The 26,814-nt window shown below is 50.0% G+C and overlaps 1 protein-coding gene across 1 annotated transcript in view; it reads left to right on the top strand.

Moving 5' to 3' along the window:
• The window catches only part of ncam2 (neural cell adhesion molecule 2), a 110,434-nt gene extending 89,487 nt beyond the window's left edge, over positions 1-20,947 (top strand). The window contains exons 8-10 of the mRNA XM_033032404.1: positions 16,363-16,567; positions 17,733-17,849; positions 20,523-20,947. Of these exons, the coding sequence (XP_032888295.1) occupies positions 16,363-16,567; positions 17,733-17,849; positions 20,523-20,634 (434 nt within the window). The 3' untranslated portion in view covers positions 20,635-20,947. The remainder of the gene's footprint in view (positions 1-16,362; positions 16,568-17,732; positions 17,850-20,522) is intronic.
• The last annotated feature ends 5,867 nt before the right edge of the window (positions 20,948-26,814 follow it).

Below are 26,814 nucleotides of genomic sequence, written 5' to 3'. Positions count from 1 at the left end.
CCAAGTGCTGGAGTAACTCAGCATCTCTGGAGTTTAGTTTAGTTAATTGTCACGTGTACCGAGGTACAGTGAAAAGCTTTTTGTTCGGTGCTGTCTGCTGGATAGACTCGGCTTGTACTCGCTAGAATTTAGAAGATTGAGGGGGGATCTTATAGAAACTTGGGCAAGAGAATCTGTGCATCTACCCGATCTATTCCTCTCATGATTTTGTACACCTGTATAAGATCACCCCTCATCCTCCTGCGCTCCATGGAATATAGAAAAGTACAAAATTCTTAAGGGGTTGGACAGGCTAGATGCAGGAAGATTGTTCCCGATGTTGGGGAAGTCCAGAACAAGGGGTCACAGTTTAAGGATAAGGGGGAAGTCTTTTAGGACCGAGATGAGAATAACATTTTTCACACAGAGAGTGGTGAATCTCTGGAATTCTCTGCCACAGAAGGTAGTAGAGGCCAGTTCGTTGGCTATATTTAAGAGGGAGTTAGATGTGGCCCTTGTGGCTAAAGGTATCAGGGGGTATGGAGAGAAGGCAGGTACAGGATACGGAGTTGGATGATCAGCCATGATCATATTGAATGGCGGTGCAGGCTCGAAGGGCCGAATGGCCTACTCCTGCACCTATTTCCTAGGTTTCTATGTTTCTATCCAGTCAGCATTTTGTGTTTCATCTTCGGTGTAAACCAGCACCTGCAGTTCCTTCCTACCCCTCACAATTCCAGTTTAGTTTATTGTCATCGAGGTACAGTGAAAAGCTTGTTATGTTACATGCTATCCAGTCAGGAGAAAGACAATCGAGCCATTGACAGTGTACAAGATACATGATCAGGTTAGTGCAAGGTAAAGCCAGCGAAGTCTGATCCAGGATAGTCCCAGGGTCGCCAACGAGGTAGATAGTAGCTCAGGACCGCTCTGCGGGTTGCGGGAGGATGGACGAACCGGAGATACCGCCTGTCCCGCTGAGTTACTCCAGCATTTTGTGTCTGTCTTCGGTGTGGACCAGCATCTGCAGTTCCTTCCTACACAACTGAATGTATTCATGGATATAACAAATCAGTATTCTTGCCGTCCAAGCTAATACAAACTGAAAGCCAAGTCCTTGGGCAGGGTCACGCACTCCTGTCTGTTTTGAACAAGTTCAAAGCATCGGCAAGAAAATAATAGAGAGGAGAAAAAAAATATTGTTTTCCTGCATTTTATTTTAAACCATTGCGTGTTCTGCATGGGCCACGGGCTTGGTATTGGCCAACAGCATCAGTTTATTCAGGGTCTCATCTTCCCAAATCTTTTCTTTCAATGAAGCGGGCGGCACGGTGGTCGCACAGAGGTAGAGTTGTTGCCTTACAGGGACAGATCAGAGGGCAGTGGAGGCCGGTTCTCTGGATACTTTCATGAGAGAGCTAGATTAGGGCTCTTAAAGATAGCGGAGTCAGGGGATATGGGGAGAAGGCAGGAACGGGGTACTGATTGGGGATGATCAGCCATGATCACATTGAATGGCGATGCTGGCTCGAAGGGCCGAATGGCCTACTCCTGCACCTATTGTCTATTGTCTATTCAGGTACAGTCTCTTCCCAGGTCGACACAAAAAGCTGGAGTATCTCAGCGGGATGGGCAGCATCTCTGGAGAGAAGGAATGGGTGACTTTTCAGGTCGAGACCCTTCCTCAGGCTGATGTCAGAGGAGTGGGCAGGACAGAGAGAGAATGTGGTCGGAGACTGTAAGACTGGTGGGAGAAGTTGGAAGGGGGAGGGGATGGAGAGAGAGGGAAAGCAAGGGCTACTTGAAGTTAGAGAAGTCAATGTTCATACCGCTGGGGTGTAAACCACCCAAACGAAATATGAGGTGCTGCTCCTCCAATTTGCGCTGGGCCTCACTCTGACAATGGAGGAGGCCCAGGACAGAAAGGTCAGATTGGGAATGGGAGGGGGAGTTGAAGTGCTGAGCCACCGGGAGATCAGGTTGGATAAAGCGGACTGAGTGGAGGTGTTGAGTGAAACGATCGAAACGACCGGCTCAGGCACGTTTCGCAGAACACCTCCGCTCAAGGGCCTGTCCCACTGCGGTGACCTAATCCGTGAGTTAAAAAGAGTGTCTTCGACCTTCCAGCTCGAGGGCACTCTGCTGAAAAACCTTGAGCTGGATCGACCCATCCGCGTTGAAACCGCGAGCTGGATCGACCGAACCGCGCACACACACACACACATGCACTAGCACACACACGCGCACACACACACACACACGCACTAGCACACACACACACACGCGCGCGCGCGCGCACACACACACACACACACACGCAAACACATCGCGAAGGCAGGGGCCAGGGAAATCATTTGCTCAGTTTGGACTTCAGGAAACATTGGATCAGCAGCTGGTCGGTGGTAGTGAGTGACTTGGGTCCTTGCTGCTCCTCTCACGCAAGCAACAATCGGCTTCTGCCAAATGTCCGAGCATTGCGGCCAAAGCAGTTTAGTTGACAGATGCAGCGTGGAAAAGTAAGTAAGTAAGTAAGTTTATTGGCCAAGTATTCACATACAAGGAATTTGCCTTGGTGCTCCGCCCACAAGTAACAACATGACAGACAGTGACAGTTACGAATGACTCAGAAAACACTAAACATTAATAATAATAAAACATTAATGATAAAACACCATTGATCAAGCATGTGAACCAACAAAATACCAGATCAAAGGGAGGCTACAGATTTTTGGCTGTTGAGTAGAGCAACTACTCGTGGATAAAAACTGTTTTTATGTCTGGCTGTGGCAGCTTTGACAGTCCGGAGTCGCCTTCCAGAGGGAAGTGATTCAAAGAGTTTGTGGCCAGGGTGAGAGGGGTCAGAGATGATCTTGCCCGCTCGCTTCCTGGCCCTTGCAGTGTACAGTTCATCAATGGAGGGAAGGTTGCAGCCAATAATCTTTTCTGCTGATCGGACGATTCGCTGCAGCCTCCAGGAAAAGAGGCCCTTTGGCCCACCGAGTCAAGCGATCCCCGCACACTAACGCTGCCCTACACGCACGGGGGACAATTTACATTTATACCGGGGCAATTGACCGACGAACCGAGTGTGGGAGGAAAGCGAAGATGTCGGAGAAAACCCACGCAGGTCGCGGGGGAAGAGGGTGCAGACATGCCCCCCGAGCCGGGATCGAACCCGGGTCTCTGGTGCTGCAAGCGATGGAAGGCAGCAACTCTACCGCTGCGGGTACAGCAGCATCTTCTATGGAGCGAAGGAAATAGGCAACGTTTCGGGACGAAACGTTGCCTATTTCCATCGCTCCATAGATGCTGCCGCACCCGCTGAGTTTCTCCAGCATTTTCGATTTTCCAGCATCTGCAGTTCCTTCTTAAACAAAACTCTACAGCTGCGCCTCCGTGCTGCCCTTTCATGCAGTTTCTGGTGGAGTCACGTCAAACAGCACCAATGACGCCACCAGCAACGGTCCCATCGCACTGGCTCCACGCACACCACTGCGTTAGTGTTAGACTGTGTATGTGTTGATCTATCATTGTTGACGAACCGAACCGAACCATGATTAATCTGTCTTCATTTCTTTCTCTTCCTCCCTTCCCGACATGTCCCACCTCTGTGCTTGTCACCCATCTCACCGACTACCTCACACCCTCCCTCCACCCCTATCCTCTCACCCCTCCCCCCCCCACACACACACACACACAATCTTTCCACCCCTCTCACCCTCCACACCCTGCATCGTCTCTACCCCCCTCTTCCCAAAAATCACCCGCCTCCTCCCCAATCGACACCCTCCCCACCCCCGTTTCACACACCCCCCCACTCACCCCTCCTCCCCAATCGACACTCCTCCTACCACCCCCCTCCCCACACCCCTCCTCCACCCACTCCCACCCCTTCCCTCCCCACACCCCTCCATTCCCCTCCCTTCCCCGTCCCTGCACCCCCACCCCTCCACCACACCCCTCCCCCACACCCCTCCCATCCCCCAAACCCCCACACCCCTCAACCCCCCCACCCACTCCACCCCCCTCCTTCATCCCTCCCCTCCACCCCCTCCCCAATGCACATCCTTCACCTTCCCCTGCCCCCCCTGCCCCTCCCCCCTTCTCGCCCCCTACCCTCTCCCCACCCCTCCATCCCCCCCTGCTACCCTCAACCCTTTATCCCCCCATGCTCACCCCCCGCCCACTCTCCTCTCCCCCACACCACATACCCCCTCCCTCCACACCCAATGCCCCCCCCCCACACACCACACCACGATTCCCTCCTCATCTCACCCCTACCCAAAACCTTCTCCCTAATACCCACTCCCCCCCCCCCCCCACGCTACCACATTCCACCTGAACCCCTCCACCCTCTCCCCATTCCCTCACTTCCCCCTCCCCTCACGCACCAACCTCCACCCCTCCCGCCCCCTTCGTCACACTCATCCCCCCCCACATCCCCCTCCTCCTCTCCCCCTCCCCCCTCCCGGTCAACCATTCTATCAACGCCACCGAAGATACGTGTGGACTGCAGCCATCACGCCATCCGTTGGTCGTCCATCTCACCTTTGTCTCTTCCATTGGCTTCATCGGGTTGAGTTTACTTTAGTTTAGTTGAGAGAAACGGCGCGGAAACAGGCCCTTCGGCCCACCGAGTCCGCTGCCGACCAGCGGCCCCCGCACACTAACACTAGGGACAATTTACACATACCCACCATGCCAACTAACCTACAAGCCTGTACGTCTTTGGAGCGTGGGAGGAAACCATAGATCGCGGAGAAATCCCACGCGAGCGTGCGAACTCCGTACAGACAGCACCCGTAGACTGGAGCGAACCCGGGTCCCTGGCGCTGCAAGGCAGCAACTCTACCGCTGCGCCACCGTGCCGTCGTGGTATGGCCCTGAGAATTCGCACCACGAACAACCTCCCTCCCTCGCCCGCTGCCTCTCACCGCCTTCTGACCAGCTCGCTGTGCGAGTCCATCCACTAGATTCCAAGTAGTTACCACTGACACTCATTCCCAGCCCCCTGAGACGGTCCTAAAGTCCGCAACCGACTCATAAGTCCATAAGTTCTAGGAGCAAAATTAGGCCATTCAGCCCATCAAGTCTACTCCGCCATTCAATCTAGGCTAATCTGTCTCAACCCTCTCAACCCCATCCTCCTGCCTTCGCCCCATAACCGCTCATACCCGTACTAATCAAGAATCTGTCAACCTCCGCCTTAAAAATATCCACTGACTTGCCCTCCACAGCCGTCAGTGGCAATGAATTCCACAGATTCACCACCCTCTGGCTAAAGAAATTCCTCCCCATCTCCTTACTAAAGGTAGAGATGGGGAGAAGGCAGGTACGGGTTATCATCATCGATGAGATGATGTGATCAGCACTAAAGCGACTCCCTCTTAGAACGTAGAACGTAAAACAGTACAGTACAGTACAGCACAGGAACAGGCCCTTCGGCCCATCGGTCTTGTGTTAGCCATCGTGCCAATCTAACCTAATGCCCACTCTACAGCTCCAAGTCCGATCCTTCTACTTCTATGTTCTAGTCCATCACAGATTTTCTAGCAAGTGGTTGTCCGGCACTTCCTTTAATCTGGACAAAATTCCGAGAGGGCACTTGAAATCCTTCCCCCCCCACCCCCACCCCCACCCCCACCCCCACGACAATGTAGCCCCTAGGCTGGGTGAGGCGACCGATCTCAACCTCATCGGGACTTCCACGTCCGAGCGCCGGATGGAATTTGGCCCCTGCGGCCGGGGCTCTGGTACTCCAGCCTGGCCCGGAGCTGGCAGATCCGCTCCCATAGCCGATGTCCGAGGCCGACTTTGCTTCAGAGGTGTTTAATGCACAAATTTATAAGGGATCAGATCGCAAGTGTAATTGATTGCGGTGAAACTGAGACGATCGCTGTTATGTTGGCATCTGTGAGCACTTAATTTGTTAACTTATGCACAGGACAATTATCTTGCACACATGCATTATCACAGCCATGTTCATTATTTTTGAATAAAATAAGCAATCTGTAATTTATCTGTTTTCTTTCATCGATAACAGTTTCGTCACACGAACAAGCACAATATTTCTGTCAACCCTATGGAAGTCTCAATGAGGGGGATGAGATGTCTCTTCCTTTTAAAGTCTCCACTTCCTGTCACGTGATAAACAAGAAACAATGGGGGGGGAGGGAACAAGGAACTGCAGATGCTGGTTTACAAAAAAAAAACACAAAGTGCTGGAGTAACTCAGCGGGGCTGGCGGCATCTCTGGAGGAGATGGATGGCCGACATTTTGGGTCGGGAGCCTCCTTCGGGTTGATTATAGTGGGGGAGGGGGGAGAGAAAGCCGGAAAACCGGGGTGGGAAGGGACAAAGCTTGGTGAGTGATAGGTGGATAGAGGGGGTTCAAAGGGAAGATGGGTGGACAAAGGCCAGGGATGAAAAAGAGGCAAAAAGGGTGTGAGATAAGGAAAGGAAGAGAAGAGAAATGTCAAGCCAGAGAGAGGGATACAATAGACAAAAGGTGCAGGAGTAGGCCATTCGGCCCTTCGAGCCAGCACCGCCATTCAATGTGATCATGGCTGATCATCCAACTCAGTATCCCGTTCGTGCCTTCTCCCCATATCCCCTGACTCCGCTATCCTTAAGAACCCTCTCTAGCTCTCTTTTGAAAGTATCCAGAGAATCGGCCACCGCCGCCCTCTGAGGCAGCGAATTCCACAGACTCACAACTCTCCAGTCTAAATGGCTTATCCCGATTCTTAAACTGTGGCCCCTGGTTCTGGACTCCCCCAACATCAGGAACATGTTTCCTGCCTCTAGCGTGTGCAAACCCTTAATAATCTTATATGTTTCAATAAGATCACCTCTCATCCTTCTAAATTCCAGCGTATACAAGCCCAGCCGCTCCATTCTCTCCGGATATGACGGTCCCGCCATCCCGGGAATTAACCCGTGAACCTACGCTGCACTCCCTCAATAGCAAGAATGTCCTTCCTTAAATACAAGTGGAAGGGGATGGGAGAGGAGGGGAGGGGGAGAGAGAGGGAGGGGATGGGGACAGGTAATAATGTACAACTCTCTACATCATGGAACTGAGATGGACCAATGTACCATATTATAGAGTCACAAGGCTCCAACTAAAAGTTAGGGAAAAGGAAAAAAGTTTTTTGTTTAAACATGTTAACAAGTTTAAAATGAAACTTCAAATGGCGTTTTACAAAGCATGCCATTGAGCTTAAAATAATTTGAAAATGAGTGCCATTAAAATAAAAAGAAATAAGACTATGCCATTGAAATAAAAGCAAGTAAAAATTATGGCAATGAAATAAAATGGAATACATTATGAATTTAAAGTCAATCTTAAAAAGGGCATCGAGTGTGCAGGATAGAACTGGTGGGCCGAAAGGCCTGTTTCCGCACTGTATCTCTAAACTAAACTAAGCTGGCAGCTTAGCGGAGCTAAACTAAGTGGGGGGTCGACACAAAATGCTGGAGTAACTCGGCGAGTCAGGCAGCACCTCTGGAGAGAGGGAATGTCTCCAGTTTAAATTGCATGTTATCCAATCAGATCAGATAATACTACTCATAAACACAATCAAGTCAAACCCAAATACAATAGATAGAGCAAAGGGGAAGATACAGAGTGCAGGATAGAGTTCTCAGCATCGTGGCGCATCAGTTCCACAGACCAAGTCCAATGTCCGCAATGGGGTAGAGGTGAATCGGACAGCACCCGAGCTTGTGGAAGGACCGTTCGGAAGCCTGATGACAGAGGGGAGGAAGCTGTTCCTGAGTCTGGTGGTGCGCGCTTTCAAGCTTCTGTACTTTCTGCCGGACTGGAGCAGGGAGAAGAAGGAATAAACAGGATGGATATGTCTTTGATGATGTTGGCTGCGTTACCGAGGCAGCGGGAAATGTAGATGGAGTCAATGGTGGGGATACATACATAGATACATAGAAAATAGGTGCAGGAGTAGGCCATTCGGCCCTTCGAGCCTGCACCGCCATTCAATATGATCATGGCTGATCATCCAACTCAGTATTCCGTACCAGCCTTCTCTCCATACCCCCTGATCCCTTTAGCCACAAGGGCCACATCTAACTCTCTCTTAAATATAGCCATTGAACTGGCCTCAATTACCTTCTGTTGCAGAGAGTTCCAGAGATTCTAGAGTGTCTGTCCATTTGATGGACTGGGCTACGTCCACAACTCTGCAATTTAACATAACATAGAAAATAGGTGCAGGAGGAGGCCTTTTGACTCTTTGAGCCAGCACCGCCATTCACTGTGATCATGGCTGATCATCCACTATCAGTAGATTTTCCAAGCCGCCGAGGAATGTTTCACCCGACGCCGATGTTCCATCTTTACGGCAAGAGGGCCCTGAAAATCATCGGACTGGCTGCACGGCCACAGATGGGCCCCGACCTCGGGTGTTTCACAGAGGAAGAGGACTTAACTTTCTGGTGCCTTTCCCCACAGTGGAAATGTTTTGATTCTGCTGTGGGGGGACGTTTGTGTTGAACTCTATAATATGTTGTGTCCATTTTTTTATTCATTTTTTTAAAAACCTTTTTCTATGGTTTGCAATGGAACTTATTATTCAATTTATGTGAAGCACTTTGGGGTCAATGCAAGTTGACTTAAAATGTGCTATATAAATAAAGTTTACTTACTTACTTACTTACAGTAACCTGTACCTGCCTTCTCCCCATATCCCTTGATTCCGCTAGCCTCTGCAGCATCTCTGGAGAGAAGGAATGGGTGAAGTTTCGGGTCGAGACGCTTCTTCAGTCTGAAAGAAGGGTCTTGACCCGAAACGTCACCCATTGCTTCTCTCCAGAGATCCTGCCGCCGGTCCCGCTGAGTTACTCCTGCATTTTGTGTCTATCTCCAATTTTCTTGGCCCCTCTGGGAGTAGAAGTGGGGGCGGACTGGATCGGCAACGGCCGTGAGCCCCAGGCCGAGTTCGGCGATCGTTTGCCCGCTTCTGCTGCTGTTGAAGGTGAGACGTTGCGTCGCGCCAGGGTCTTGGGCCTGTCCCACTTTGGCCGTCAGTTACGCGATAGGCCATTGCCGCACGAAGATTTTGTTCGCTACAAAAATTTCGGAGCCCCGCGCGATGTCGTGCACAACTCCATATCCCTCCGCGCTTCTCAGTGGGACCGGCTCCGCACGGCTACACGATGCCCGTGCGCCTCAACGCGACGACGAGGTCACGTAATTTGCGTGCCAAGGACACGTAAGTGGGACAGGGCCTTAACTCTCTTTTAAATTCATCCAGTGAATTGGCCTCCACTGCCTTCTGTGGCAGAGAATTCCACAGATTCACAACTCTGATTGATATTTTTTTTTTTTTTTCTCATCTATGTTTTAAATGGCCTCCTCTTTATTCTTAGACTGTGACTTCTTGCAGTCTTGGGCCGAGCTGTTCCCAAACCGATCTGTGATGCAACTCGACAGCATGCTTTCCATAGAGCATCCGTGGAAGTTTGTAAGAGTTATTGGACACACGTTGAACTTCCTCAGTCATCTGAGGAGGTCGAGTTGTTGATGTGCCTTCTTGCCTGTGGCATCTACAGTATGTGTTTGGTTCACAATTTCTTAGTGGTACCATTAAGACCGAGGAATACCTCTTTATTGATCATCTCCTCAGGACAACTCTGCTGATCTTCTCAGCATCTGAAACCTTCTCCCACCCTTGAAGTCTGGCTCCATATCCAAGGGCCGGACATCTTTCAGATTTTACTTCAGACTAGAGATATTATTGGCTTCTGTAAATGGGCGCTAGTTCGTAGGATAGTGCAAGTGTTTTCCCCGGGTGCTCCGGTTTCCTCCCACGTTCCAAAGCGCAGGAACAGGCCCTTTCGGCGCACCGAGTCCACGCCGACCAACGATCACCCCGTACACTAGCACCATCCCAGACACTAGGGACAATTTTACAACTTACCGAAGCCCATTAACCTACAAACCTGCACGTCTTTGGAGCGTGGGAGGAGACCAGATCACCCAGAGAAAACCCACGCGGTCCCAGGGAGAACGTACAAACTCTGGACAGACATGCACCCGTGGTTAGGATCAAACCCGGGTCTCCGGCGCTGTGAGGCAGCAACTATACCGCTGCCGCCCAAAGATTCTCCCGGATCGCCCACAATTTTTCTCCCGCACGAGCAGGCTGTCGACAGCCCGCCTACCCTCCAGATATCCCCCGTCAGATCGGGTGGAAGGAGAACTTCTGCACATTGCTATTCCCTGCCATGCACGGCAGCCTTGGCGAGTAGCGTCAACAGTCATTAATATTTCATGAGTTAAAGCGTTGGAAGTACTTCATTTCTGACAAAATCATTGTCAATTAATTTTACAAACATGTGCTTTGCCATTTGTCTTAAGCTAAATTGAGTTTTCTTTTGAAGTGATGGAATTATAATTAGTCGGCTTTTTAAATGTATTTAATACCCAGAGGATCCGGAGTTATAAATTGAATGGGTATCATTTTGATGTATTCCGAATCAAATTCCATCACTTTCTCTCTTTCACTTTCAGTCACCATCAGCCATGCAAATGAGAAGCAAATGTGTTGAAGGGGGAACTCTGATCTGATTCGATGTGTTTGTGAATATTAGGTCCTTCTACTGCAATGAGTTGTCTTATATACTCCAGCAGCTTCAGGCAGGGGCTGGAGGTTCCTCTCGACTCTTGGCCTAGCAGCCAAGTCTGCCGACGTAAGGTTGGATGGGCAAGAGGAGATGTAGACCACAGGGAACCGTCCAGCACCGGGGCAGGCCCTTCGGCCCACAATGTCCGTGCCGAACACAAGTTCACAAGTTGTAGGAGTACAATTAGGGCCATGCGGCCCATCGAGTCGTTCATCTCAACCCCATTCTCCAGTCTTCTCCCCGAAACAAGTCCACAGGTTATAGGGGTAGAATTAGGCCATTCAGCCCATCGAGTCCTCCCAGCCATTCAATCATGGCTGATCTCTGCTTCCTAATCCAATTTTCCTACCTTCTCCCCATAACCCTTGACACCCGTTGTAATCAAGAATTTATCCACCTCTACATTTAAAATATCCACTGCCTTGGCCTCCACAGCCCTCTGTGGCAATGAGATCCACAGATTAACGACCCTCTGACTAAAGAAGTTCCTCCTCACCTCCTGTCTAAAAGAGCGCCCTTTAATTCTGAGGCTCTGACCTCTGGTCCTAGACTCTCCCACCAGTGGAAACATCCTCTCCGCATCCACTCTATTTATGCCTTTCATTATTCAGTCAGCTTCAATGAGGTCCCCCCTCAACCATCCAAACTCCAGCGAGTACAGGCCCTAGGCTGTCAAACGCTCATCCTGTGCTAACCCACTCATTCCTTAGCACAATGCCAAGTTAAAGTAAACTCCACTGCCTGCATGTGATCGATATCCCTCCATCCATTCCCTGCAAACCAATGTAAAAGCGTCTTAAACGCCACTATCGTATCTGCCTCCACCACCACCCCTGGCAGCGCGTTCCAGCGTTCCAGGCACCCACCACTCTCAGTCTCAAGAAGGTTCTCGACCCAAAACGTCACCTATTCTTTTTCTCCTGGGATGCTGCCTGTCCCACCGAGTTACTCCAGAATTTTGTGTCCTCTCTCAGTGCAGGTACAGGCCCTTCGGCCCACAAAGTCCGTGCCGAACGTGATGCCGAGACCAACTCCTATTTCCCTGCGCGTAATCCTTATGCCCCTGTCCCACTTAGGAAACCTGAACGGAAACCTCTGGAGACTTTGCACCCCACCCAAGATTTCCGTGCGGTTCTCGGAGGTTGCAGGTGGTTGCCGGAGGTTGCAGGTAGAGAGACTGACAAAAACCTCCGGGAACCTCCGGGAACCGCACGGAAACCTTGTGTGGGGCGCAAAGTCTCCAGAGGTTTCCGTTCAGGTTTCCTAAGTGGGACAGGGGCATTATCCCTCCATTCCATGCATATCCATGTGTCTATCCAAAAGCCTCTTAAAGGCCACTATCATACCTGCCTCCACCATCGCCCCAGGCAACGTGTTCCAGGTACTCATCACCCTCTGTGTAAAAAAATTGCCCTTTGTACTTTCACCTTTGAACTTTGCCCTTCTCACCTTAAAGCTACAGTGCATTCAGAAAGTATTCGGACCCCTTCACTTTTTCCACATTTTGTTACGTTACAGCCTTATTCTAAAATGGATTAAATTCTTTTTTTTCATCATCAAATATTAAAAAAGCGAAAACAGGTGTTTAGAAAAGTAATTAAAAAGAAATTATTTGGTTATTTTGCACTTTGCAAACATTTCTAAACACCTGTTTTCATTTCTTCATACTGTGTGCAGATTGTGTGTAGATAGATGATTAAAAAAATGAATTGAATCCATTTTAAAATAAGGCTGTAATGTAAAATGTGGAAAAAGTGAAGTGGTCTGAATACTTTCTGAATGCACTGAATGCCCTGTCGCCTTTCACATTGCCATCCTGGGAAGAAGGTTCTGACTGTCTACCCTATCTTTGCCTCTCATAATTTAATGTACTTCTATCAGGTCTCCCCTCAGGCTCCGACGCTCCAGAGAAAACAATCCAAGTCGGTCTGACCTCTCCCTATAGCTAGGATAGACACAAAGTGCTGGAGTAACTCGGTGGGACAGCCAGCATCTCTTGAATGTTTTGGATCAGGGCCCTTCTTCAGATGTTTTTATAGTTAATACACTCTAATAGCCCTGTCCCACAGTACGAGTTCATTCCAAGAGCTCTCCCGAGTTTAAAAATTCAAACTCGCGGTAAGCACGGAGAATGAACGTAGCGGGTACGTCGGAGCTCGGGGACGTCTCTTCGCGGCTCGTAACGCTAACGGCACGTACTCGGGAAGACTCGCTAACGGCAGGTAAGCACGGGAAGACTCGTGAAGATTTTTCAACATGTTGAAAAATGTCCACGAGAGCCCCGAGTACCGACGAGCGGCCATTACCGTAAATCTCCGAGTTCGAATCATGGCAAACTCGGGGAGAACTCTTGGAATGAACTCGTACTGTGGGACAGGGCTTTAACACAGACAATATTGTGGTAGACCCCTTCTGCACCGTCTCAAAGCCATCCGTAATGGGGCAAACGGAACTGCACGCAATACTCCAAATGCGGCCTAATCACAGTCCTTTTAATCTGCATTATGACTTCCTGACTCTCGTACCCAATGCTGTAACCGGTCAAGGCAAGCATAACTTACACCTCTTAAACGCCACTATCGTATATGCCTCCACCACCACTCACAACAGCACGTTCCAGGCACCCACGAATTCTCAGTCTCAAGAAGGGTCTCAACCCGAAACATCACCTCATTCCTTCTCTCCAGAGATGCTGCCTGTCTCGCTGAGTTACTCCAGCAGTTTGTGTCTATCTTCATACCTATTTGTGTTGCCACTTCCAGGTCAGTCCCAAGCTGGGGGCAGCATCGCTGGAGAACATGGATAGGCGACGTTTCGGGTCCCGAACCCTGTTTAGATTGATTGTAGGGGGGTGAGAAGAAGGTCATAAAGTCAGAAGGTCATAAGGGATAGGAGTAGAATTACGCCATTCGGCCCATCGAGTCTACTCCGCCCATTCAATCATGGCTGATCTATCCATCCTCCTAACCCCATTCTCCTGCCTTCTCCCCATAACCCCTGACACCCGTACTAATCAAGAATCTATCTGCCTTAAAAATATCCACTGACTTGGCCTCCACAGCCTTCAGTGGCAAAGAATTCCACAGATTCACCACCCTCTGACTAAAGGAGATTGGAAAAGATGACTAAAGAAGATTGGAAAAACTTGGGAATAGGATGGGAATCTTGGTCGGCGTGGGCAAGTTGGGCCGAAGGAGCTTTTACCCTGTGTACAGCCCTATGAATCTATGAGAAACAGTTACGTGAAGAAAATATGGTTAAAAATGCTGGGGTTATCCAGCCTTTTCTGTTTTGCCAGCGGGGCCAATGATGCTGGCAGTCTTTGAAAGGTGTTGCCTGTTGAGTTGAGTTTATTGTCACGTGTACCGAGGTATGGTGAAAATCTTTTCTCCTGCACTATCCAGTCAAAGACTACAAAGAGAAGGAACTAAGATATACATGATAGCACAAGCTCAAGGCGCTTGAGTAACTCAGCAGGCCAGGCAGCATCTCCGGAAGGAATGAACAGAGGACATTTCGGGTCGGGGCCCTTATTCAGAATTGATGTATTTATTGGATATACAATACGTGATTACTTAGAAACAGAGAAACATAGACAATAGGTGCAGGAGTAGGCCATTCGGCCCTTCGAGCCTGCACCGCCATTCAATATGATCATGGCTGATCATCCAACTCAGTATCCCATCCCTGCCTTCTCTCCATACCCCCTGATCCCTTTAGCCACAAGGGCCACATCTAATTCCCTCTTAAATATAGTCAATTAACTGGCCTTAACTACCTTCTGTGGCAGAGAATTCCACAGATTCACCACTCTCTGTGTAAAAAATGATTTTCTCATCTCGGTCCTAAAAGACTTCCCTCTTATCCTTAAACTGTGACCCCTTGTTCTGGACTTCCCCAACATCGTGAATGATCTTCCTGCATCTAGCCTGTCCAACCCCTTAAGAATTTTGTACGTTTCTATAAGATCCCCCCCTCAACCTCCTAAATTCTAGCGAGTACAAGCCGAGTCTATCCAGTCTTTCTTCATATGGCCTAATAGCCTACTCCTGCACCTATTGTCTATTGTCCATTGTCTAAAGATAGAGGAGTCAGGGGATATGGGGAGAAGGCAAGAACGGGGTACTGATTGGGGATGATCAGCCATGATCACATTGAATAGCGGTGCTGGCACGAAGGGCCGAATGGCCTATTCCTGCATCTATTGACTATTATTTAGCACAAACATAATTCAGTTTAAAAAGATGTACAAAACCACTTTTTTAAAAGGATATTGGGATGAGGATAGGTGATTGTGAGTGGGATATTTGTTATACTGATTGTATTGGGAAGGGTGATTATAGGGTGATGGATTGTATATATGACCAAGAGATACTGTATAGTATATGAGGGTTTTTTCTTTTCTTTTTTCTTTTTTTCACTCTTTTTTGTATGGCTTTGTAAATATTTGATTAGTGTATAAATGTAAATAATTTGGTGTACATATAGCTGCTGGTGTACATATGGTGTACATAAAGATCCCCCCTCAATAAGATATGGTGTACATATGGTGTCTATAAGATCCCCCCTCAATCTTCTAAATTCTAGCGAGTACAAGCCGAGTCGGTCGCTGTGTAGAGACACAGGATAAAGGGAATAAGGTTTAGCGCAAGATAAAGTCCAGTAAAGTCAGATTAAAGATTGTCCAAGGGTCTCCAATGAGGTCGAGGTTAGATCAGTACAAGCTCACCAGGAAGGCTGGACCCGTCCTGGGGGCGGAGTTGGAGTTGGATTCACGGGAGGTTGGTCTTGGAGGGGAGGATGCTCCTCAAACTGCGGCGCATCCTGGACAATACAGCTCACCCCCTCCATGACACACACTGGTCAACCTGAGGAGCACCTTCAGCAGCAGATTGGTTCCACATGAAGATGCAGCACAGAACGCCACAGGAGATCCTTCTTCCCTGTGGCTATCAAACTGTAATAATAATAATGGATGGGATTTATATAGCGCCTTTCTAATACTCAAGGCGCTTTACATCACATTATTCATTCACTCCTCAGTCACACTCGGTGGTGGTAAGCTACTTCTGTAGCCACAGCTGCCCTGGGGCAGACTGACGGAAGCGTGGCTGCCAATCTGCGCCTACGGCCCCTCCGACCACCACCAATCACTCGCACACATTCACACACAGGCAAAGGTGGGTGAAGTGTCTTGCCCAAGGACACAACGACAGTATGCACTCCAAGCGGGATTTGAACCGGCTACCTTCCGGTTGCCAGCCGAACACTTAGCCCATTGTGCCATCTGCAGCACAGAACGCCACAGGAGATCCTTCTTCCCTGTGGCTATCAAACTGTACAACTCCTCCCCCTTCAGTCGTGGGGTAGACTGAGACTGACTCCCCTCCCGAGTCTGCACATCTCCAATTCTTTCCGCTCGTCACTTTAACTGTTTTTTTTTTTAATCTTGTTTCTCTGGGTGTCTAAATGTTTAGCTAATTAAGTTATTACATCGGATGGAAGCTGTGTACCAAATCTCGTTGTACCTCTGTGCAATGACAATAAAATATATTATTATTATTATTATTATTATTATTATTATTATTATTATTATTCATGTATTTTGTGTTTTTTATGACTGTTGGCAGATCAATTTCCCACCTGGGATCAATAAAGTTCTCTCGTGTGTGGACTGCGCCCGGATGGTTGAGTTGCTGTGGGTGCCTTTGATGGTTTGCGGTGTGTTTCCCCCCTCAGACACGCTGTTCCGGAGCCTGGGGTTGGGGGCGGTGGTGGGCCTCGCCGTTGCCGCCCTGCTGCTGATCCTGGTCATCACCGACATCAGCTGCTTCTTCAGCAAACAGTGCGGCGTGCTGATGTGCATCGCCACCAGGCTGTGCGGGAAGAAGAACGGCTCCAGCACCAAAGTCAAGGAGGCGGAAGAAGGCAAAGCGGCCTACTTGTGAGTAGAAGACTCGGCCTGTTTTTAGTTTTGGAGAAAACGGCGGGAAAACAGGCCCCTTCGGCCCACCGAGTCCGTGCCGACCAGCGATCACCCGAGAACCACCTATGCATGTTCTCCAGAGATGCTTCCTGACCGGCTGAATTACTCCAACACTTGGTGCTTTTTTTTGATTGAATAGTTTAGTTTGGTTTGGTTTAGTTTACTTTAGTTTAGTTTAGAGATACAGCACGGAAACAGGCCCTTCGGCCCACCGAGTCCGCGTCGACATTAGCACTACCCTACACACACTAGGGACAATTGACTATTTACGCCTGCACCTACTTTCTATGTTTCTATGAGTCCACGCCGACCAGCGATCCCCGCACTTTAACACTACCCTACACACACTAGGGACAATTTATTTTTTAACACTACAGGTTTGTAGCCAATTAACCTACAAACCTGTACATCTTTGGAGTGTGGGAGGAATCCGAAGATCCCGGAGAAAACCAACGCAAGTCACAGGGGGAACGTACGAACTCCGCACTGACAGCGCCTGTAGTCGGGATCGAACCCGGGTCTCTGGCGCTACAAGCGCTGTAAGGCAGCAACTCCACCACCGTGCCACCCTGCATTTGGTTTAGTTTAGTTACGTTTTAGAGGTACAGCGTGGGAACAGGCCTCGTTCTCGGCAGCCCCCTCCCCTCCCCCACCCCTCCCTCCGGGTCCCTCCTTCATTCCCGGCGGCCCTCCTTCGCTAGGCAACCCCCCCCCATGCTCTCAGCAGCTATAGGAGCAGCACAACGGCACGGTGGCGCAGCGGTAGAGTTGCTGCCTCACAGCGCCCAGTGACCCGGGTTCGATCCCGACTACGGGTGCTGTCTTTGCGGAGTTTGTACGTTCTCCCCGTGACCAGCGAGGGTTTTCTCCGAGGTCTTCGGTTTCCTCCCACACTCCAAAGACGTACAGATTTGCAGGTTGATTGGCTTGGTGTAAATGTGAACTGTCCCTAGAGTGCGTAGGGCAGCGTTAATGTGCGGGGTTCGCTGGCCGGCGCGGACTCGGTGGGCTGAAGGGCCTGTTTCCGCGCTGTATCTCGACACTAAACTGAACTAAGTCGGGCCGAATGTCCAGTTTCCCCTGCTGTACGACTCTACCGGCGCTCTCCGCTCTCTCTCCCCAGGAAGGACGGATCGAAGGAACCGATAGTGGAGATGAGGACAGAAGATGAACCAATCACAAACCACGATGGGAGCTCGGCGAACGAACCAAACGAGACCACGCCTCTCACCGAGCCAGAGTAAGTATGGCCGCCTCCAATCACCAATGCTCAATGGCCAATGGTTCAACGGTCAATGGCTCAATGGCCAATGGCTCAATGGCCAATGATCAATGGGAAAATGGCTCAATGACTCAATGGCCAATGGTTCAACAGCCAATGACTCAATGACCAATGGGTCAATGGTAAATGGGTCAATGGTCAATGGGTCAATGGTCAATGGGTCAATGGTCAATGACTCAATAGTCAATAGTTAGTAGTCAGTAATCAGTAATAGTAGTCGGTAATCAGTAGTCAGTAGTCAGTGGTTAATAGTCAATAGTGTTTTATTGCAACTGCACGGTGATATTTATTTTGCGTATATTACACATAATTTTGGCGGCGTTATTCAAAGTCCACAAAGTCCGGTCGCGCCCGCGTGCCTGATGTACTGGAGCAGTTCCCGCCAACCCGACGTCCCTCTCCTCTCCACGTCCGGCCATCTTTGTTTTCCTGGGGGAGCCGCCTGCAGCCGACCTTGAAGGCGCTGGAGGCGTTAGCCCGGGTCACCCACCCAACTGGCCCTCGCTCCTCGTGCCCGACGTCTCCGGCGGCTCCCTCCCACCCGGTTACGCCGACCGACGAAGCTCTGGCGGGGACGGACGGGCGGGTTGTGGGCTCACAAGAGGTCCACCTCTCTGTCGTCTCGCTAAAGTCTCGCTCTTAAGGGCTTTGAAAGATTGTTAAGGGCTTGGAAAATATGTTAAGGGCTTGTTAAAACATGTTCCCGATGTTGGGGGAGTCCAGAACCAGGGGCCACAGTTTAAGAATAAGGAGTAAGCCATTTAGAACGGAGACAAGGAAACACTTTTTCTCACAGAGAGTGGTGAGTCTGTGGAATTCTCTGCCTCAGAGGGCGGTGGAGGCAGGTTCTCTGGATACTTTCAAGAGAGAGCTAGATAGGGCTCTTAAAAATAGCAGAGTCAGGGGATATGGGAGAAGGCAGGAACGGGGTACTGATTGGGGATGATCTGCCATGATCACATTGAATGGCGGTGCTGACTCGAGGGGCCGAATGGCCTACTCCTGCACCTATTGCCTATTGTCTATTGTATCTCTGGTTCCTGGAATCAGAAAGACACCCCTGAGGAGATAAGCCCTTGAGCAGGCCTGTATATTGCATAGGTTCATGGAGCAGAATTAGGCCATTCAGTCCATTAAGTCTATTCTGCCATTCAATCTTGGCTGATCTATCTTTCCCTCTCGTATCTGCCTCCACCACCAACCCTCTGGCTGTGTGTTCCAGGCTCCCGCCACTCTCTGTGTGAATGTAACCTGCCCCGCACATATTCATAAGGGGTAGGAGCAGAATGAGTCCATTCGGCCCATCAAGTCGTCTTTGCCATTCAATCATGGCTGATCTATCTTCCCGTCTCAACCCCATTCTCCTGCCTTCTCCCCATAACTCCTGACACCCGTACTAATCAAGAATCTATCAATCTCCACCTTAAAAATATCCACTGACTTGGCCTTCCAGATGTTTGTGGCAATGAATTCCACAGGTTCACCACCCTCTGACTAAAGAAACTACTCCTCATCTCCTTGCAAAAGGAACGTTTTCACCCAACAAACGGCTAACAGTGACCAGTTCCCTTTGTCATCGTTACTTTTTTGCATATCTTTCATTCGTTGTTCTTTATCTCTCTCTACATCATCGTCTATATCTCTCGATTCGCTAATCCCTAACCAGTCTGAAGAAGGGTCTCGACCCGAAACGTCACCCATTCCTTCTCTCCAGAGATGCTGCCTGTCCCTGCTGAGTTACTCCAGCTTTTTGTGTCTATCTTCGGTTTAAACCCGTATCTGCTCATCCTCTCGCCTTCTCCCCGTAACCTTTGGCGTTCTTACTTCTCAAGAACCTATTCTTCTTCTTATCGAGTTCACACATCAGATTAGAAGTTGTTCAGCCGGAGCTGAACGCACATCTCGGCATCTGCGTACGATAACGTGCCGGTGTTTTTTCAAGTGCCGCAACATCCTTTTTATCGCCACTGGATTTTGAAATGGTCAAAATCTTTTGGCGACACTGATATTGGCGATTCCCTAGAGTGGGTACAGAGAAGGTTCACCAGACTGATTCCTGGGATGTCAGGACTTTCATATGAAGAAAGACTGGATAGACTCGGCTTGTACCCGCTAGAATTTAGAAGATTGAGGGGGGATCTTATAGAAACTTCCAAAATTCTTAAGGGGTTGGACAGGCTAGATGCAGGAAGATTGTTCCCGATGTTGGGGAAGTCCAGAACAAGGGGTCACAGTTTAAGGATAAGGGGGAAATCTTTTAGGACCGAGATGAGAAAAACATTTTTCACACAGAGAGTGGTGAATCTCTGGAATTCTCTGCCACAGAAGGTAGTTGAGGCCAGTTCATTGGCTATATTTAAGAGGGAGTTCGATGTGGCCCTTGTGGCTAAAGGGATCAGGGGGTATGGAGAGAAGGCAGGTACAGGATACTGAGTTGGATGATCAGCCATGATCATATTGAATGGCGGTGCAGGCTCGAAGGGCCGAATGGCCTACTCCTGCACCTATTTTTCTATGTTTCTATATGACGCCGGCAGTCGCCGAAAAAAATCGCCAAGTGGCACAGGCCCATGATTCTTCTCACCCTTTTCTCTCTCTCCCCCCACCCCCCTCCCCCTCCCCCTCTCCCAGGAAGTTACCATTGAAGGAAGGCAACGGCAAGGAATGCTTGAGTCCAGAAGGCCTGGAGGAAGTTGTGCCGAACGACGTCGTCCAACCGAAAGAAGAAGGCACCAAAGCATAATCAGAAGAACTCTTAGTCCAAGACGCTAGCAAAACACCGTATACCTTGCCCAGCCAACGTTTCTGGGAAAGTAAGTCCATAATTTGTGAGGTCAAGGTATCAGAATGGCTTTGGAAACTTTCCTAAGTTGCATTTTCAGTAATACAAAAAAAGAAAATCACGAAATGTGTCCGAGTTTTTTCTGGAAGGATTTTTGGAGAAAAAAAGATATTTGTCTTAAATTTTTTTTCCCCCTTTTGCTGTTAAGAAAATTTTTAAAAAGTGTGACATGTAACTGATATTGTGGAGTTAAAGTTAAAAAAAAAAATCGATCTTTATATTGCTCTCTTTATCTATGTAAATATATATACATATATTATATAGCAGGCAGAACACAGTCTGTTGTTTCCCAGTCAGTGAAGTCTTATCTATTCTTGTAACGAAGGAGAATGCGACTCTGTCACTTGTTCCACCCTTATTCCTTTCAGCAGCCTGAGACGGAGAGAGGATATTGTCGTCAGATAGTCAGCAGGCTTTGCACAATTCAAGGCAAACAGGGCTGGTGTTTCACATCACCAGCAGCGTCACCCTCCACTCTCCACCCTCCACCCTCCACCCGCACCTTGATAGAAACATCGAAAATAGGCGCAGGAGGAGTAGGCCATTCAGCCCTCCGAGCCAGCACCGCCATTCAATGCGATCACGGCTGATCATCCCCAATCAGTACCCCGTTCCTGCCTTCTCCCCATGTCCCCTGACTCCACTATCTTTAAGAGCCCTATCTAGCTCTCTCTTGAAAGTATCCAGAGAACCCGCCTCCATCGCCCTCTGAGGCAGAGAATTCCACAGACTCACAACTCTCTGTGAGAAAAAGTGTTTCCTCGTCTCCGTTCTAAATGGCTTACTCCTTATTCTTAAACTGTGGCCCCCGGTTCTGGACTCCCCCAACATCGGGGACATGTTTCCTGCCTCTAGCGTGTCCAAACCCTTAACAATCTTATATGTTTCAATAAGATTCCCTCTCATCCTTCTAAACTCCAGAGTTTAGATTGTGGATGATTATGTACCCCTGTTCCTGCTTTCTCCCCCATATCCCTTGGTTCCGTTAGCCCCAAGAGTCACATCCAACTCTCTCTTGAAAGCATCCAGTGAATTGGCCCCCACTATCTTCTGTGCCAGAGAATTCCACAGATTCACAACTCTCTGGGTGAATTTTTTTTCTTCATCTCATATGGCCGACCCCTTATTCTCAAACTGTGACCAGAGGTAACAGCAGTGCAGTGTAATTTTTCTCACCGCATGATCTCATGTTCCTTCCTTTTGGAGTTTCTTGGATCCTATCACCCACCTTCCCATCCGAGCCATCCCAGAGAGCACCGAGCCTCCACAAAACTTCCTAGATATTAGAGTCAGCTCCATCCCTTGCCGACGCAACCTGTCCCAGTGCGGGACGGCCCTGGAAGGACAGAGGTTGCTTCGATGTCCACACCATCATAGTGGTTGCATCCGTCATGGGATGTCTGTCTGAAGGGAAGTCACACACATGCAAACACGCACATGCGCACAGTACCCGCACACACGTGCACACGCATACACGCAAATATACACATGCACACACTTACACAAACATACACAATGACCAATGACACCACCAGCTCACCGGGAAAGCCCATCTCCAAGAGGCAGTGGGGACTTGAGAGCACAAGATTTTTAGTTTAGTTTGGAGATACAGTGTGAAAGAGTCCCACCAACCCACCGAGACCTCGTCGGCCAGCGATCGCCCGCTCACACTAGTTCTACGTTTCACTGCCTGCACTTTAGACGTTAGAGTTGCAGCCTGGAGACAGGCCCTTCGGCTCATCGAGTCCATGCCCACCAGAGATCACCCCCCGTACACTAGCACTATCTGACACACACACACACACACACACTAGGGGCAAATTACAATTTTACCGAAGCCAATTAACCTGCAAGCTTTTTGGGATGTGGGAGGAAACCCACAGGGTCGCAGGGTCGAACACGCACATTCTGTACAGCCACTCCTTCCCTCTACCTTGTCCTGCTATCCCAATCCACTCCCAGGACAAGAGAGGCGCAGAAGTCGGAGAGAGGAGAGAGGGGGAGATCGGTCAGTCCACCGTTGGCCCAATCATGGACTCCGAGATGCTCCAAGGACACTCGGGCAGGTACAGTTCATGGCCCGGAAAGGTTTAGAGGGATGTGGGCCAAACGCGGGCAGGTGGGACTAGTGTAGAGGGGGCATCATGGTGGGAATGGACAAGTTGGGCCGAGTGGCCTGTTTCCCTGCTGTCCGACACTCCGACTGAGATGGGAGCCCTCCACCATTCACCTACACCAGGGAGACTTACTCTTCAAGGTGACGGTCTGACCATTGGGCTTCACTGGGGAAAGGAACAATCCTCTTCAAGGGAAAGAGCTTAAGTATTATCACAACAAGGATGGCTCCCACAAGCCAGGGTTGCCCTTCCCTTTATGTTCATAACTAGGTCCTGATGGGCTCGCAGGAGGTCCACGCCTTGCTAAGGCCTCGCTCTCTGCTCCCAGGAATCAGAAGGACTCCTCTGAGGAAATAAGCCCGAGGACATCCCGGTATAGCTCACAGGTTCTAGAAGCAGAATTAGGCCATTCGGCCCATCAAGTCTACTCCGCCATTCAATCATGGCTGATCTATCTCTCCCTCTCGTATCTGCCTCCACCACCAACCCTGGCAGTGCGCTCCAGGCCCCCACCAATCTCTGTGGCAAAGTAGACAACCTGCCCTGCACTTAAGTTGCAGGAGGAGAATTAGGCAAATTCGACCCATCAAGTCTACTCCGCCATTCGACCGTGACTGATCTATCTCCCTCCCTCCGAACCCCATTCCCCTGCCTTCTCCCCATAAACCCTTGACACCCGTACTAATCAAGAACCTATCTATCTCGGCCTTAAAAATACCCATTGAGTTGGCCTCCGCAGCCTTCTGTGGCAGAGAATCCCGCAGATTCACCACCCTCTGACTAAAGAAATCCCTCCTCATCTCCTTTCTGAAGGAAATGTCCTTTTATTCTGAGGCTGTGGCCTGTGATCTATCTCTTTCCCTCTCAACCCCATTCCCCTTGCCTTCTCCCCGTTACCCCAGATGCCCGTACTAATAGCGACTGCGTTGAGGGCCTCCCCCCCCTCCCCTCGGGCTTTGAGCTTTCGTGGTCCAGGTGGCAAAACGATGTGACGCGCCCGCCCTCTTTGGGGGCACTGTCGACGATGCCTGTACTCCGGGTCGATGCCTGTACTCCACGACCACTGTTGTGTATGTATCGGAGGAAGCTGTGACTAGTTGGTAGCCAGAGTGCAGATGTGACACCGTGTACTGATGTGCAAAATATCACTCACCCCACCCCCCCACCCCACTGTGTCTTTTCTAATTAAATGCCTTGTGTGCAGCTCCTCCTGCATGTTGGAAACAAAAATAAAAGGTGAACTTTTCTTTTTTTTTTTTAAGTGTATAAACTAACGCGTGGCACCGTGCCTGCACTTCACGCCCTCTCTCCCTCGCCCACTGGCCTCTCCGAGAGGTTAGTGGCACCATCGGCCGACAAATCTGCAGATCATCAAACAAGGCCAAAATGTCCAGGTTGGAATCGTTAATCCCGACATCCTTTATTGGAGATCGGCACAAAATGCTGGAGTAACTCAGCGGGACAGGCGGGGGGGGGGGGGGGTCTCTGGAGAGAAGGAATGGGCCAAACGTGGGCAGGTGGGACTAGTGCAGCTGGGACATGTTGGTCGGTGTGGGCAAGTTGGGCCGAAGGGCCTGTTTCCACACTGTATCATTCCATGACTCGATCTGTGAGATGCACTGAAGATGCACTGAAGATAGACACAACAAAAAAAAAAGGAGGAGGGGTGGTGGTGGTGTCGGCGGTAAGCGAAGGTTCGAAGGCCGGACAGCTGACCGACGGGGCCACGGGCGAAGCACTGCATAGGCTGCACTACGTGGGGACGGGTGAGGCGGGGCCGGACGCGGCGCTCCGACCCGACAGCCCCCTCGAGCCGAGTAGTAGCAGTCAAATACGGGACAAGGGCGGTCCCTTATATACCGGCTAATAAGGGATAGTCGGCAACCCTACAAGAGTCGCATGTACAGCACACAATCTCAACATGCCAGATCCCAAGTGTGCAAATGGTGCACGTTTACCCGCAGTGAATTTAACCAGTGTGTGCATTGCACACTTCCTCCGTCTAAATCATTTTTGGTGGAGTTTATTGAAGGAAAGTACGGCTGAAATTCAAAGCAGTTGCATAGTTGAGTTTAAGTTCCATTTATTATTGTCACCTGTACCAGCGTTGGGGTGTAAGCTGCCCAAGCAAAATATGAGGAGTTGTTCCTCCATTCTGCGTTGGGCCTCATTCTGACAGTGGAGGAGGCCCAGGACAGAAAGGTCAGTGCAGGAATGGAAGGGGGGTTCAAGTGATTAGAACTTCAGCCCACTAGACGCCGACTATCGATCACCCGTTCACACTAGTTCTATGTTATCCCACTTTCTCATCCACTCCCCGCACTCAGGCCAATTTACAGAGGCCTAGTTAACCTACAAAACCCGCACGTCTTTGGAGTGGGGGAGGAAACCGGAGCACCCGCGTAGGCGGTCGCAAGCAGTATGTGGAAACTCCGTACGGACAGCACCCGAGGTCAGGATCGAACCCGGGTCTCGGCGCCGAGAGGCAGATCGGATCAGTGGACAAGTTCGATTCAATCTGGTCTTTCTGGGGTGAAGCGAGTCATTTGGAAGGGGCGATCGGTGTTGGAAGTGTGTAAGAAAGAACTGCAGATGCTGGTTTAACACAAAATGCTGGAGTAACTCAGCGAGTGAGGCAGCATCTTTGGAGAGAAGGAATGGGCGACGTTTCGGGTCCTTCTCTCCAGAGATGCTTAGGTCTCAACCCGAAACGTCGCCCATTCCTTCTCTCCTGCTGCCTCACCCTCTGAGTTACTCCAGCATTTTGTGTCTGCCTGCGACCAGTGTTGGTTTCATTTCGGGGACTGGATCTGTAGCGGGGCACCTTGTAAATGGGGAGTAGCGGGGAGTGAGGACATTGTCCTGGGAATGACGGAGGAAGGTGGCAGGGGTTTTGGGGAGAAGTCAAGTGAATGGGTTTAGGAGGGAGAGATGGATCAGCCATGATTGAATGGCGGAGCAGACTTGATGGTCCGAATGGCCTAATACTGCTTCCTACCAGATCCTACCAAATTTATGAGCCTGGGACCGAGTGAAAGAGACAAGGAAGAGGTCAATTGATGGCTGGCAATCCAAGTGGTGCACTTGAACAGATGGGAGAGGCGGGTTTAATTTAAGTTAAAGATACAGCGCGGAAACAGGCCATTCGGCCCACCAAGTCCGCGCCGACCAGCGATCACCCCGTATACTAACACTATCCTACACACACACACACACACTAGGGACAATACACAATCTTTACCCAAGCCGATTAATGTACAGATCTTTGTGGAGAGTGGGAAGAAACCGGAGCACCCAGAGAAAACCCACGTAGGTCATGAGGAGAACGTAGAGATTCTGTCCCGACAGCGCCTGCGGTCAGGATCGAACCCGGATCCCTGGTGCTGTGAGGCAGCAACTCTACCGCTGCGCCACTGTGCCGCTCTGGTGATGGAATGGTTCAATTGCCTGATAACGGAGGGGAAGAAACTGGGGATACTGGCACGTCTGTGGGGATGTGGAAGCCAAAAACACGCCTGGTCACAGCTAGAACGTGCAAACTCCACACAGACAGCAGCAGCAGGTCAGAAACGAACCCAGGTCTCTGCTGCTGTAATGCCCCTGTCCCACTTAGGAAACCTGAACGGAAACCTCTGGAGACTTTGCGCCCCACCCAAGGTTTCCGTGCGGTTCCCGGAGGTTGCAGGTGGTTGCCGGAGGTTGCAGGTAGTGGAAGCAGGTAGGGAGACTGACAAAAACCTCCGGGAACCGCACGGAAACCTCGGGTGGGGCGCAAAGTCTCCAGAGGTTTCCGTTCAAGTTTCCTAAGTGGGACAGGGGCATAAGGAAGCAGCTCAACCAACTATGCCACTGTGATCCCCTTCTACAGAACATGGGGCTCTTTGGCCCATCAAGGTAATTCTCTGATTATAATGATAGAATCAACTCAGCAAGAAGCCATTTGGCCCATTGAGATAATGCCAGC

The sequence above is a fragment of the Amblyraja radiata genome, chromosome 14 (genome assembly GCF_010909765.2).
Source record: "Amblyraja radiata isolate CabotCenter1 chromosome 14, sAmbRad1.1.pri, whole genome shotgun sequence".
Classification (NCBI taxonomy): Eukaryota; Metazoa; Chordata; class Chondrichthyes; order Rajiformes; family Rajidae; genus Amblyraja; species Amblyraja radiata.
Note: the sequence above shows the minus strand (reverse complement) of the source record. Positions and strands in the feature narration are given on the sequence as shown.